Genomic DNA, 15,877 nt, shown 5'->3' with positions numbered 1-15,877 from the left:
GGTACTAAATTTTATATGAAAACATAACCGTCAAATTAACTCACATAGTGCAAACGGCTCCCGAAGGGCTCGAGTTGCTGGTCGAGTAAAAATTATATCAACACAACACTATCACTTCACTTAAAACTTACGTATGTGAACGATAACGAATCGCTTAATTTTATAATAGCCACCAAGTACGATATTCACAACACTATCTTGTTTATAAGGATATTGTCCATAACACGCGAACGTTCGATTTTCGAATCTTATGACGCGTTCGAATTTCAGTTGGACGCGTCGTGTCTTTCACCGGCGTTCCGAACACACTGAACAGTGTAGACCCGGCCGTGTGCCTGAGTATAGCTGGCTCTTTTACTCTCGAACGGATTTGACGTTGTAATATTGTGTGTCTCACTCACACAGCCTGAAAGAGCGTAGAGAGTACTCGTAATACGTATAGGTCAATATGAAACCTCCTCGGGTGCTGGAGGCTGCAGTTAGGGTGACCATGCAAAGTTTGATCGTAAGTTGGAGCCTACGTCACGGTTCAGCGATCAATTTATCATCAGTTTCGAAGTATAATAAACGAAGTTTCGATTGATTTATATTTAATATTAACACTTTTTGGTAAGCAATATTTTATTTTAGGAATTAAATCAATGGTTTTGACAGATGTTATGTTACAGATCGTTTTGGCTAATAAGTTATCTAATTATAAATATAATTTTATTTCGTCACGTAATGTAAAAGATTTCTAGCTTTAATGTAAAGCCATTAAAGATATCGCAAATAATAATATATAAAATTGCAAATAATTTCAATAATGTTGCCGTCAAAAGAGTTCATTGTAACGAAATATGTATATTTATAATCATTTATGGTTTTATTTTACCTGTGTAAGTATACAATACATTTTTACTAAGGCAAATAAAAAATAAAAATGTGATCTTGTGTTCAAGATTCGATAATCTAAAATGAAGTACACTCTAGTCAACCCGCTTCGTACCGGCGTTTACGACGCATGCGTAGAGCAACGCAACGTCACAGAGTTCTACACACCCCGACCACAGAGTAGATACTACAGTTACTTTTCACACACTTATCCAAACTAACGCACACATGCAAAAATGCGTATTACGTTTCATAAGAATTTTGTTTTTAACTTTGATTCGAAATTTAAACTTTGACAACGCATTTCATGCCGATATTATGAGTAGGAAAAAGGCGGAAAAGTTGTATTTGTTTGTTTTTTAGTATTCGCAAAATATATAATATAATTTGTAATTTAAAGATGCAACTGGACTTGTGACGTATTATTCTGTTGTATATTTGACGAGATGTCTAATGAGCCGATGATTTATTAAATGGCAATTGTAGATATACAAAAACTTATCGAGAAAGATTTTTACAAAGAAATTAATGATTATAGTAAGTTTGTATTATAATATTATCATAACATTATATTTATATTATAATTATAATTTACTCTTGCAAAGTCGAAAAGTTCTACTTGTACGTATGTATATTAAAAACTTTCTAATAAATAATGATTTTAAGAATATTTCCATAACCGATAATTCAAACAGTGATGTGAATCACTGCAAGAGTCTGGAGCCTGCTTTAGGGTACGAGTTCGAATAGGTCATTGATTTTCTATAAGTAAATAATTGTATTTATTTTTCATTTCCTGGTCTGGGACGAAGTAAAATAATTTAAAGAAACCTATTTACAAGTATATCGGATGGTAGTCTGCCTTTATATTTTCTAATCCGCAGTGATGTTTTAGTATTAGCCTCCGAGTCTTATTTTTTTTATAGTATAGTTAGGTCGACGAGCAAATGCTAGGCTATATAATGATAGTGAATGGTCACCATCGCTTGTAAAAAAAAAGCATTTCTTACATCGCACATGCAACGTTGAAAGTTAAGATGTAAGGTGACTGTATTCACACTAAACAATACAACGACACTAAAAATTCCTGTTGTGCACTGTAATACCCGATAAGTACTCTACCACCAAATAAAAGCAATAGTCTTTAGCAAGAAGTCACTATAAAAATATATATATATATAATATAAAATTATATAAGTCTTATAATATAATATTGACGAGCTGTTACTGTAGACAAACCTTTGAAATAAATTGAAAGTAAATCTTGTTCGGCCAGAGATGAACCTCGAAAAATGCTTGTTGATAAACAAAAATGCAATAAGGAAACAGAAAACACAAACACTACCCTTTGTCCGGATTTAACAATATTTTATCCTTCGTTCAGAAAATTGGCCACGACAGCGATTTCGGAATACCAATATGTCAGGTTTAATTTATATGGTTTGAATATGATATTCGTTTAATTAACCTCAGCCTGTGTACAGCTTCCGATTCATTATTTGTAAACAAATATTGATGATTTCCTTGAATTAAAAATTGTATTCACATAAAAGTAACATAAGGAAATATCTTACGAAGAAAAATTAATGTCTTCGGTAATAAAAACGGTTGGATTATTGATTGTCAAATTAAATACTCGATGATCTCCGTGGTCGAGTAACGTGTACACCGGTTTTCATGGGTACACCACTCCGAGGTCCCGGGTTCGATTCCCGGCCGAGTCGATGTAGAAAAATTTCATTAGATTTCTATTTTGTCTTGGGTCTGGGTGTCTGTGGTACCGTCGTTACTTCTGATTTTCCATAACACAAGTGCTTTAGCTACTTACATTGGGATCAGAGTAATGTGTGTGATGTTGTCCAATTTTTATTTATTTATTATTTATAAACACAACCACCGGTTCGGAAAAGAAAATACCCTGACCTGAGAAGAACCGGCGAAAGAAACTCAGCGTGTATATTTTATGTCAATTCTATTCTTTTCAATGAATTAACAACGTTTGAGAATATATAAACGAAAAGAAACAAAATTGTTATTAAGAATCCAGTTCCAATTAAAGTAATAACAAAAATCAATATGATATTAAGCCGTATACAATATAAAGAGAAGGAGAAAGAGCGGGAAAAATCGCCTGGAGTTGACATAACGCCTTTTCCCTTGTAAGGAGCGTAAAGGAACTTCATTCCAAAAAAGGCAATAATTTTATGTCTACTCGTATACATCAATTTCCAAGTTGGGCTTAAATAACTAATTTACAATGTTACTTCAAAATGTTTGATTTGAATCGTTGACATAATTATGTTGGCGCTATTTTACAAGCCTGCTATTCTAATTATTCGATAAGTGCAAGAACGACTGTTTCGGAGATCCTTTGGGAAGACTTTGTCCAGCAGTAGTCTTCCAGCTAAGATGATCAGGATGATGATTTAACCTCACTTTTAAGTGTATGGGTTAAATATTAACAAATGCTTAATTACTTGGTGGTAGGGCTTTGTGCAAGCCCGTCTGGGTAGGTACCACCCACTCATCAGATATTCTACCGCCAAATAAACAACACAACACAAAAAACAGTACTCTGTATTGTTGAGTTCCGGTTAGAAGGGTGAGTGAGCCAGTGTAATCACAGGCACAAGGGACATAACATCTTAGTTCCCGAGGTTGGTGGCGCATAGGTGATGTAAGGAATGGTTAATATTTCGTACAGCGCCTTTGTCTATGGGCGGTGGTGACCGCTTACCATCAGGTGGCCCATATGCTCGTCTGCCAACCAATGCCATAAAAAAAATGTTTTTAATAATGGGTAAACTTACAGTTGCTTCATAGTATGCTTACAAAAGTATTATGTACATTCACAATAATATAGACCTTTTTGAACGAAACTGACAATCATTGTATAGACACGAGGGGAAAGGTAAACTAATAACACCTAGTTTCCGATTTCGCAAAGTTAATACATCCTTCCTGGTGGACTGTATTCATTCCGACAATACTAATTTTAGCTACTTTAACTCATGTCAAAAAACATTGTTAACTCAGAAATATTACTCAATACCATATTATATCGAAGTAGAGTCAATATTAGAAGAAGTATATGTCATAGTTAGTAAATTACCAATAGTATATAAGTAAGATTTTGAATTATATCTCAAATTTCAAGACTTTTCTTAACCTTAGGCTGTAACTTCATATATAATGTCAACAAAATATTCTTATGTTTGAATTGAATTGAATTTATATTTCTTGAATTGTATCTTTTAATATTACGGTATCCCAAATCATTGTTGAACTCGTTAGAATTTTTTAGTGATCCATATTATAAAAAATATATTAAAAGCAGATGGTATGAAATATTCAAAATATTTTAAAATAAGAATACAGTCCCTTTCGAAAATGAATACAGTTCATCTTTTTAGAAATGACACGGATTTGTGATGAAAATTATGAATTTATCACAACGGTCGTTGCCGTTAAGAAACCTCGATATTTTCCGACGCTATTTATTATTACAAACATCAAGTCTTCCATACTAATTTCCGTATCGGGGGCGCAACGGGTAGCTTTTTCTTTTGCGTCCGTATTACGAGAATTTACTTTTTTTATGATTTAATATTTTTTTAAGACGTTTCGTTTAAATTATTTACATTTTCAGTTTGTTTGATAAATAACTACGAATTAATTACGCAGAGTAACTAAGTAACTGACATAATAGTAGAAAATCAAGAATTCAGTAAATATGAAAATTGAGAAATATTTTTTTTTTATTTTTAATAAAGACTATTTGGCTAAAGCCTCTCCTAGCTCTCTTTTTTTATTCTTTGCATCTATACAATTATATCAATTGGTTTCTAGTTATTCGAAACTGTCACTCCACCTTCTTTTAGGCCTACCAGGCTTCCTGGTCCCCGAGCCTACTGTAATTACAACAATAAAAATCTTTAGAGAGACTACATATTTGAACAGAGGAGTAAGACATTTAATCCAATCTATTTATAAAATCTAATTTTACCCGGTTTTTATATAAACTTATGTATCTGTGTGAGTGTCATACATTCATTCATCACACAATAAATACAATTATCTGTCTATATTTTTATATTCTGGTTTATATAATGAGTGAGACTGTATAATTAGAGTTAAAACGGATAAAATGACTCACGCCACATGGTTGGGATAGCATCGACGGTCTGGGTTAGTGGTTTAAACTTTTTGCAGTATGAGAGTGAGAGTGCGAGAGAGAGAGACAAAATATATAACATAAGCGCACCTAATTAAACCACTATGACAAAGTTCTATAAATTATACAATATTTATATTAATACTAATTCCGCAGCTTCGCTCGTGTTGTAGGGGGTTGGTTGTCATGTGTTAAAAAAAAATGTCCTATGTTCTTTTTTGGAGTTCAAGTTTTCTTCATACCAAATATCATCAAATTCGGTTCATTGGTTTCGTCGTGAAAGAGACAGATAGATAGAGTTACTTCCACATTTATAGTATTAGTATAGATAAATTGCGCTCTAACATTAATATTAACAAAATAACATTAATATTAATTTAATTAAATCACCGTTCAATTTTAAATTTTAAATATCGTATCTAAATAATAAGATGTTATGAAATATTCCCCTAAACCTTAGTGATGCCGCTGACTTATTAAATTCTCGGAATACAAGACCGTGTCTATTGCTTTTAAATCCTGTCGTTTCATCGCAAACAAAGTGTGCATTGTTGAATGAAACTAAGTCCGAATGCTTAAGCAGAAGGGCGAGGGTGCCAACAATATAACTAGTTACAAAACACTCTACTTACGCCTGCAATTGCAAATTATATTTACATAAAAAGTACTCATTATAAATGCCTTTTCTTATTTTTCTTTATCACTTTACTAGTTACCCGGTTTCGCACGTGTGCAATTAATTTATGAAGAAAATAATATGATATAAATATTATTTATAACGAATAGGATTCGGATCATTAGTTCCAGGTATTACCCCTTTAATATAAATAAACATATTTTACTTATTTATAATATTAGTATAGATTAAATCAAGTTACCTTTCAAATTTATATTATATCAAAAAATATATTATTTCAAAAATATATTATAGGAATCTCAGAATAAGGAGCCTGACGACTTTATGAGTGTTGAATACAAAATAAGGTGTTATCAAAGACTTCTTATTGCTGCACAGGGCAAGATTTCAAATACACAGAAATGGATAAAAAATTTACTTAATGGTTGGGATTTGTGCAAGGCCACCTGGGTACCACTCATGGTATGTTCAACTGCCAAACGGTAATTCTCAGTATTGTTGCTTTTCGGCTTGAAGCTAAGCGAGTCAATGTAACTGTAACAGGCAACAAGGGACATAGAATCTCTAGCTCCCAAAGTTGGTGGCGCAAGTGCGATGAAGAATGATGAAGATATGTTTAATATTTCCGACAGCACTCATGTCTAAGGGCCGTTTGAAGGGCGAGTTAGCCAGTGTAACTACAAAAACAGGAGACATAAGATCTTACATTCCAAGGCAACGCATTGGTATTATAAGGAATTGTAATTTGATATATAATATTTCTCACGGCACTAATGTTTATGGGCGATGTATAATATAATATATTTATGGATATTAAGATGAATTTCAGATGGAAATATTGATTTTTTAATTATATTTCTAACGATTACTGGTTTATTTATACTACGACCTGCTACGCTGCTACGCTACTACGATGCTACGACACGAGGCATGTAGCATTAAACGATGTATTGCAACGCATCAATTTTCCTGCTTAAATACAGAAACGCAGCGTAGCGTTGTGGTGATGTTACGACAAAATGAAATGTTTTATTTTTATTGCAACATACTCGTAACTTCACTCCATGAACAAAATACAGTTACACCATTTACTAGCTTGTAAAATATTTTAATTAAAATAATAAATGTGTTGTATATTTTAAGGTCTGAGTGGAAAAGTTTTTTACAATAATAAAATAGTACTTAATTTTTATCGTTAAATTTATATTCATAAATCGCTTGCCTACATAGTTTGATATTTATTTCATTCATTCATTAATTTCCATCTCTAGACTATCTGCCTTCTTGCTTATGTTATTCCCAATACAATCCATCTATTTTTAAGTCTTGCCTTATGACTATCGAAATTTATATATAATCTTCTTCTTGACATAAAATATTTAATTTAATAACATCTCATTATTACCGTAACATTTTTTTAAAACTATAATGATTTTAGTAAATTTAATCAATCTTTACAAAATAGTCTGAACTATATCATATATAGTTTGAGTGTAAATTTATTATTAAATATCTTCTTCATTGATTAAGGAAGTGTTCTTTTTTTAAAATTAAAACTTTAATTTGTATACATAATATTTCAAAAACTAATATATAACCAGGAACTAGGTCTTTAGTGAGATGTCAAGACAGATAAATAAAAATAATAATAAGCAGCCTATACGTCTCGTAATTAGGCTTTATCTCATTATGAAGAAGTAAAAGAAGGATTATCTTATCTCAATTCAACCTCAAGTATCAACATTGATTGACGTTGATTTTATTATGGTATGGTATATCCATGTATGCCAACAATATCTTCCTTACCAAGAATAGTACATATTTGTTTATAAACAACTATTTACTTACCCTGATTAAAAGTTCCCTTTCAGTTCTATTTACTGATAAAATTCAGCCAATAGTGTTGGAAAGTCACAATATAAACGCAATTAATTATTTAAATAAAGAAAAAAAATTAATCATCTTCAAATATTTTCAGCTCGTGTAAAATATTGTGTAATCTAAAACAATTTCCGTTTAGAATGAGTTTTGGTAAAATTTTCCGACACAATACAATATAGTCAGTATTTCTCTTTATGGCGTACTGAAGTGTTACTTTGCGGTATAATAGAATGAAGTAATAGGTAGAGTTCAGAAGTGGAAAATGCTTAGAGATTCTTAGCTATAAAACATTTTATATGATGTCATATCTAATAAAATATGGCAACGTATTTTTTTTGTAGAGAGCCGAGATGGCCCAGTGGTTAGAAAGCGTGCATCTTAACCTATGATTTCGGGTTCAAACTCAGGCAGGCACTTGGCTAATATTAAGGAATGACCGCTGTGGTCGATATATGTGTATTCTGATACTTGACTTTCAGTATAATACATATAAAAAAATATAACTATTTAAAGCAACTTTATATTTCAATTACTTCAAATATCGTTGTTCGGAAATATCTCATAAGAAGTATGTCTTAAAAACTCTATAGATAATATAACTTCTCCACGATTTACCGAGTCCAAATTTTCATATCACACCCCGAGGTAACAACAAACGATGCTTAGATTGCACAGTTTATTTCATCTCAGTCGTCATGTCATGTCATATTTACACTTGCCCGCGCTACGTGAGAAGTAGAGTACGGTGCGTTTGACAGCGATTTAGTTCACTTAAATATACACACTAAAAACTAAATAATAAATATAATTTAATTATAAAATAATATAATTCCTTCTAATTAATTTTAGTAAGATATTTTTTAATTCGATTTTCTTTCTTTTTATGAAGAAGGCGGTATACATTATTTTCTCTGTATAAAAAAAATACATGATTACAATTGGTTTATAGCTATCAAAAAGCGAAAATAATAAGGATCACGAGTTAATAATTATATAATATGCTAATATTTTGTATATATTCGATATTAAGATAGACCCGTAGCTTAAAAATAACTCATTTTTATATTATTTTCTAACATCACTAATCTAAAAAAGGGTTAACTTATAATACCTCAGAATATTTCCAAACACACGTCATCCAATTTAAAAAATGATTCATGTGCATATAATACAAAATCGTGTATTTCACGTTAGTGACGTCAATGGTCAAATTTAAAACGGATGTAAGTACATAACGATACTTTTATAATAACATTATTTATTGAAACCTGAAACAGCATCTTCTGTCATAAGTTTCATATATATTGTTAAAGTATTTTTTTGCAATAATGTGTTTCGAAAACAAACGTCATCTTATTTCCATAGATTATTTTATAATTTAAAATACTATACTCATATACGAGTATTATGTCATAATGTACTCTAGCAGTAGGATCGAACCCCTAATGCTCGTCTAAATGTGAAAAGGTATGAGTTCAGCGTTGATAGAATTCTTTATATCAGCGCCCTCTATTTAGAATTACGCTGAATAATACTACTTTGAATTATTGTATCATAATAGTTAATTATTTATATAAATTTGATACATTATTAAATGTTATTAATAATATTATAATAATTTCATTTGATAGTAGGGTTGTGCAGGCAGATTCGCCGTTCGGACGTCTTCGACTGAGGTTGTGTTGAATATTGCGATAAAATTTTACGATTTGATGAATTAAAACGACACCTGGCTTGTAAACTGGTTTTCGTTATCTCTGACGCGTAATATCTGGACTTTTTGCTTTGCACATGGATAATTGTTTTGTTTAAGGATTGGGTTTTGTTGTTGTGAATAGGTCTTTTTAGACTTTATTTATTGTTTCAGATATATTTATATATATATATAAATTTTATTGTTTGGTTGTTTTTTTTTTCCTTTTTTATGTTGTTTGTTCTCGGCGATGGAAGTCGACGCCCTAGTTCGCCGAAAACGGCCATATTGGGGCCTCACTATTTTTAACTCCGATTACTACGCCGGCGCCTTTATGCCGGCGTAGTGAGGTCGATGGCATTTTATGGTGCCCCGATCTGGGTGGATACCCTCACCGCTAACAACCGAGCCCTCCTGCGAAAGCCGCAGAGGGTCATAGCGGTGAGAGGCATCAGAGGGTACCGTACGGTGTCGTGGACTGCGGCGACACTTCTCGCGGGCGATCCGCCTTGGGAGCTCCAGGCGGAGGTGCTCGCGGAGGTGTACCGGTTCCGGGTCGAGACGAGGAACCGCGGCGACCTTCCAGGGTCGGCGGAAAACGGGCGAATTAGGGCTCTAGCCCAGCAAGTCCTGATCGTTCGATGGGAGGAGGATCTGGGGTCACCCACGGCGGGCCTGGCAACAGTGGAGGCGATACGTCTCCACTTGAGTCGCTGGGTCAAGAGGAAAAAGGGCAGGCTCACTTTCAGGATGACACAGGTACTTACCGGGCACGGATTCTTCGGTAAGTACCTGCACGGGATAGCGCGGCGGGAGGTGTCACACTCCTGCCACGAGTGTGGCGCGCCAGTGGACACGGCGTACCACACCCTGCGTGAGTGTGCTGCGTGGGGGCCACAGAGGTATTCCCTAGCGGCAACTATGGGCGGAGACCTCTCGCTGCCGAGTATTGTCAACGAAATGCTCGGTTGCGAGACGTGCTGGTCGGAGATGCGCTCCTTCTGCGAAAGCGTCATGTTGCAGAAGGAAGCCGCGGAGCGGGAGCGGGAAGAGGATGCCGCTGCAGACTCGCTTCGTCGAAGACGACCGGGGAGGAGGAAAAAGCGTTATGCGCACCTTCTCCTCCCACCTCAATAGGCACCTCACCTAGGGGGCTCTCAGTACCCTGGGAATCCCCCCTAGCAGTTGACCGACCGTCAGGGCGTCACGGTAGCGCTGATTTTTTAATGGGTATCCCGGTGTACCGCTCAACATCTTGGGCACCGGCGAGTCCCACATACACCACTTCCACGTGGGGGGAAAGCGTAACGCGTATTTCCAGCGAAAAAAAAAAAAGGGTTGTGCAGGCAAGTCGTTGTAATGCAGGATCGTCACGGTAGCATGCGAAAGTGATCCTGTGGCGCCCGCCGAAAACACGGAGAGGGGTACCGCAGGTTTTTTAGTGGGTATTCCGGTGTATCGGGGGGCATTTGGCGTCCAGGGCACCGGCGTCTTCCACATACACGGCCTCCCCCCCATTTCCACGTCAAGTCTGGATAGATACTAGCCATTTATTAGATATTCTTGCGCCAAACAGCAATACTGTTATGTTCCAGCTTGAAGGGAACCAGTGTAACTACAAGCACAAGGGACGCAACATCTTAGCTCCGATGATTAGAAGCGCATTGGCGATGTAAGGAATGGTTAAGGAATATCTTACAGCGCTAATGTATATGAGAGGTGACCTTAACATCTAATGGCCCATTTTCGCGTTCTCCGCGCCCCCCTTTTTTATATAAAATTAATTTTATATAAAAATTATTAGTTAAATATTTCATTTCATTTTATTTTATTAACGTTGGTGCAATTATGATAAAATATTTTTTTTAATTAAATTAATATAAATAAAAATTTGGCTGGACTAAAGACATAGACATAAATAATTCCTTCATATAATACGATATGATAGAAGAAATGAATTTCGTTTAAGAATTTGTTATTTATAATATCTTTAAACTAAGCACACGTTAAACTAAGCTAAGTTTATAATTTACGTTGTTAAGTTCCATAAAATAGCCCTCATTATTATTTCTATATACTCTACTACTAGTATACACAAAATCTACATACAAATAGGCCACATAATAATAATCGTTTAATATAATTAATAAATAAACTACTAATCTTAGAGACTAAAGAATATAATTCTAGAGTAAATTCTAGATAAGTATGGCATTGCCTTAATTGACCTCGACCGCTTAGCGATAATAGCTAGCGCATAAATTAAGGGAATGTTTCTTAAAACTGTCTATTTCTTTTCCTAATTTGCCGTAATTATCCGTACTTCCCTTTTACGTAACATTTGCCGGAAATAATATTTCATGACGAATTCGGTAAGGATTTTTCTTTTATAATAAATATATAAAATCAATATTGATTTTATATATTTATTATACTTTTATTAAATATTATATACTTCGAAGTTAACGAAGTTGCTTTCGCTATGAATTTTATTTATTTATTGAATAATAGACAATGTCATAAGAACGTTCGAAAATTAAATGTCAATAAAATTATTTTTAAATTTTTTGTGTGAATTAGAACATTAACAAAAATAAGGTTAAAATAAAAAATATAAAACCGTATATAAAAGAAACAGACAGAGAGAGGCAAGAAAGAGAGGGGTTGCCTAGAGGGGTCATAACGCTTTCTTCACGTGACAATTTCTGTCACTCACTCTACTGTAAGCCTCGTAGAAGAACTTCGTTCCAATTAAAAAAACTTTTAAGTTAGAACTAGTTAAGAATACAGACGGATAAGACCTGGCATGAAGTTAACTCTCTTTTATGAATCTCATACCGGTAACAAGCATTTCATATTATGATATGAACTTTTGACATAACATTACTTTTTGTCGTTGCAGATATGCAACAAGTATACGCTGGTGTTTTTTTAACTTTTCATCCGTTTTTGTCACGCATTTAAAAAAATAACTTTTGCAAAGCCTAAACAAGAGATAAATTCAAACATTCAACTTTAAAAAGGCAACCTTGAAGTGTCTTAAATGCCAAATCTTCTGAGAATTTGAGGAGGAATGCATAATGCTGCTAAATTGTGGATTATCAGATAATACCTTCAAAGACACGGAATTTCTTTTACAATGCTTCAATGTAAATATTATGATATCACAAAAAGTAATAAAATGGGAATTAGCCTTGGGAACAAATACAACATAGTCAACATGCGTTGACACATTGCTCTCATATCATGAAAACGATGTTAAAGGCCAAAGCCGCCGCGGGAAATTCTGAAGCCAAAAAATACCGCAATGATTTGTCTCAAATTTCAAATTACATATTAGTGCTGTTTGCACTTGGACCATGCATAACATTACATACATTACAAGTCTGTAAATTTCCCACTGCTGGGCTAAGGCCTCCTCTCCCTTTGAGGATAAGGTTTGGAGCATATTCCACCACGCTGCTCCAATGCGGGTTGGTGGAATACACCCGTGGCAGAAATTAGACACATGCAGGTTTCCTCATGATGTTTTCCTTCACCGCCGAGCAAGAGATGAATTATAAACACAAATTAAGCACATGAAAATTCAGTGGTGCTTGTCTGGGCTTGAACCCGAAATCATCGGTTAAGATGCACGCGTTCTAACCACTGGACCATGCATTATAGAGTAAAACCTATTTTGAACAATATTACACATTGATAATAGGAGACTGGTTAATTTTTCGGCCTGTATGTCGAAATCGACCTAACGAGAATTACTGCTGGCATTGTTTCCACAATTCATGACCGTCATCATTTATACAGTAGCCATTTTTAATTAACATTTATATAAATATAGCTTGTAAATGTCACGCTGCTAGGCCAAGGATTAACCTACCTATAAGGAAAAGGTTTGAATCTAATACCACCACCGCTCCGATGCTGAGAATACACAAATGGCAGAATTTCATTGAAATAAAACACATGTAGGTTTCCCCATGATGTTTTCCTTCACCGCGGAGTGCTAGATGAATTATAATTAAAAATTAAGCTCATGAAATTTCAGTGGCACTTGCCAAGGTTTGTTTTTGCCTTTGATTTTTTTTTTCAACTATTTCGGCTACTTATCCGGTAAATTTATTATGAGTCGTTAAAAATCGTTTTTTCACTCATCCGAGGCGAAATATTCCATAAAACTTTTTTCATACTGAACTTCATAATGTAACTTTGATGCCTGCCTTGAAAAATATAATCAAATTATTCTTTCACGGCGAAAACAATTTAGTAAATCTTCTTTGATAGAAAAATATATTCATTTTTCAACGTGTAAGTCTGAAGAAAACGTTAGAAATTCTGTACAAAAATTATAAGATGAATGCTTAAAGAAACATATCTCGATAAAAAATTAATATTTAAAATTTCGGCTTAAGTATTAGTGCCTTTATGTTACTAGCATAATGAAATATTTCATTTTAATGATTCTTTACCAATATTATAAAAATAATGTTTCTTTGTAAGTAAATGGTAATTTCCGAAATTAATAAACCAATTCTAAAAAAAATATTGGCTAATAAAAAGCTACATTATTCCGGAGTGCATTAGTAAAATATACAATTGTAATATATACTCCAACGAAAAATAGATCACAAAAGTATTTTAAGACTCATCTCAACTGTATTTAAATATATAAATAACAAAATACTCAATTTCAAACAAGAAAAAAAATCTCAATACACTATAAACAATTCTTAAACAAGTTAGGCGCGCCCTCAGAACTTTCTCTATGAATAACATTATGCCTAAAAAACTCGACAAAAACTGTCCACAGAATTTTCTCATAAAAAACGAATTTAATAAAAATGAGGACAACCCTATCGTGATCATGGAACATTGTTAACAACGGGATGCATCAATCAACGTCTGGACGATCGTTTCCATTGTATTCGTCAGTAACGATATTACTACACCGTGAAGTAAGTTTATTTATATTATTCGTTGATATAAAAGTTAACATTTGTTTTTATTCGTTGTCTATGCGTGATCGCGTTTTTTATCCGTTTTTTATGAAATTACCTGACGTAGCGCTATCGCTATAACAATTGCTGATATATGTCATATATACATTATATAGTATTTTTTTTTGACAATTTAAAAAAAAATGATCGTAAGACTGGGTTAGGTATTAGCTAGTATTTAATGATGTAATATTTATATATATACTAGCGACCTGCTAGTGATCGAGCGAGCCGAGATGGCACAGTGATTAGAACGCGTGCATCTTAACCGATGATTGCGGGTTCAAACCCAGGCAAGCACTGAATTCTCGTGTGCTTAATTTGTGTTTATAAATCATCTCGTGCTCGGTGATGAAGGAAAACATAGTGAGGAAACCTCCATGTGTTTAATTTTAACGAAATTCTGCCACATGTGTATTCACCAACCCGCATTGGAGCAGCGTGGTGGAATATGCTCCAAAAACCTTCTCCTCAAAGGGAGAGGAGGCCTGAGTTCGTTCTGGAGTGATTCAGTAACAAACATCCAACCATTAAAACTTTCGCATTTATAATATCAATAAGACTAAAACAAAACGAATTTGTCTCTTTAATATTGTTAGTTAGATTAAAACCTTTGGATATAACATCACATTACGGACTATTTATTCTCTAACTTTGCTTATTAGTACTGAAGTACTGAAAACGTTTGTATACAATGTAAACGAGCATTCAAAGTTGTTCCTGTGAAAATATTGTCGTAATGTCATAATATTTTTATTGGGAAAACTTTTATTACGCTTTATTTTAACGAAGATTTATTTTTACCTAAACACCAGGAGGAGAATTTGGCTAAAATTTTGTTAATGGGTTGTTATTAATTTTTTATGCTACTTTAATTAAACATAAATTTTTATTAATGATTAAAGAAAATAATTTCAGTGAGTTATTTACGATAAAACAATAACATAAAACACTGGCAGTATATTAACAGCCTATTAATAACCCACAATGGTTGGTTTTAGATATGTTCTCCTTTTGAATTCGAGACTTGCAACTTATTTTAGTACCGTTCTTTGCGACAGCACGTTCACCGAGGAGGTTTCATAAATTACGATTGTGGTTAAGACCACCGTTACATCCACAAACTGTTAAATTTATTTGTGTTTGTTACAAATAATTTAATAAAAACTAATGTACAAAGTTTACAAGCTACATAAATTGAAGCGGTAAATATAAGATATTATATTGATCTTGCCAGAATATGCGTTACTGATACGGAAACCTGACACCTCCTTTGTCCTGTATTTGCAAAGCCGAATGTCATACATCCTTTCTGTTCCATCACTCATTCGTTAGGCGTATAAAGCTTAAACTCCAAGGAAGATCATATGCTTTTTCTGCCTAACATGTGACGCTAACCCCTAAAAACCGAAAGATAAAAAGCAGCGGGCGACAACTAGTATTATATATATGAAGAATTAAGATAATATGTTATATGTCAGAGCCGAGATGGCCCAGTGGTTAGAACGCGTGCATCTTAACCGATGATTTCGGGTTCAAACCCAGGCAGCCACCACTGAATTTTCATGTGCTTAATTTGTGTTTATAATTCATCTCGTGCTCGGCGGTGAAGGAAAACATCGTGA

At 33.9% G+C, this 15,877-nt stretch overlaps 1 protein-coding gene across 1 annotated transcript; it reads left to right on the top strand.

The window, feature by feature from the left end:
• The first annotated feature begins 9,612 nt into the window (after positions 1–9,612).
• Positions 9,613–10,395, top strand: LOC135194808 (uncharacterized). The gene is made up of 2 exons (XM_064220779.1): positions 9,613–9,699; positions 9,781–10,395. Exons 1-2 carry the CDS (start codon positions 9,613–9,615, stop codon positions 10,393–10,395), a joined length of 702 nt encoding a protein of 233 aa, XP_064076849.1.
• Positions 10,396–15,877: the final 5,482 nt, after the last annotated feature.

This window comes from Vanessa tameamea, chromosome 5 (assembly GCF_037043105.1).
Source record: "Vanessa tameamea isolate UH-Manoa-2023 chromosome 5, ilVanTame1 primary haplotype, whole genome shotgun sequence".
Taxonomy (NCBI): Eukaryota; Metazoa; Arthropoda; class Insecta; order Lepidoptera; family Nymphalidae; genus Vanessa; species Vanessa tameamea.
This window is presented reverse-complemented; position numbering and strand designations above follow the sequence as displayed.

What these genes read in the sequence shown, in the direction of transcription:
- LOC135194808 (XM_064220779.1), top strand. Translation starts at nt 9,613, where the DNA reads ATGGCATTTTATGGTGCCCCGATCTGGGTGGATACCCTCACCGCTAAC. An exon ending in AGCCGCAGAGGGTCATAGCG is followed by an intron (nt 9,700 to 9,780) that starts GTGAGAGGCATC and finishes TGGGAGCTCCAG; the next exon opens with GCGGAGGTGCTCGCGGAGGT.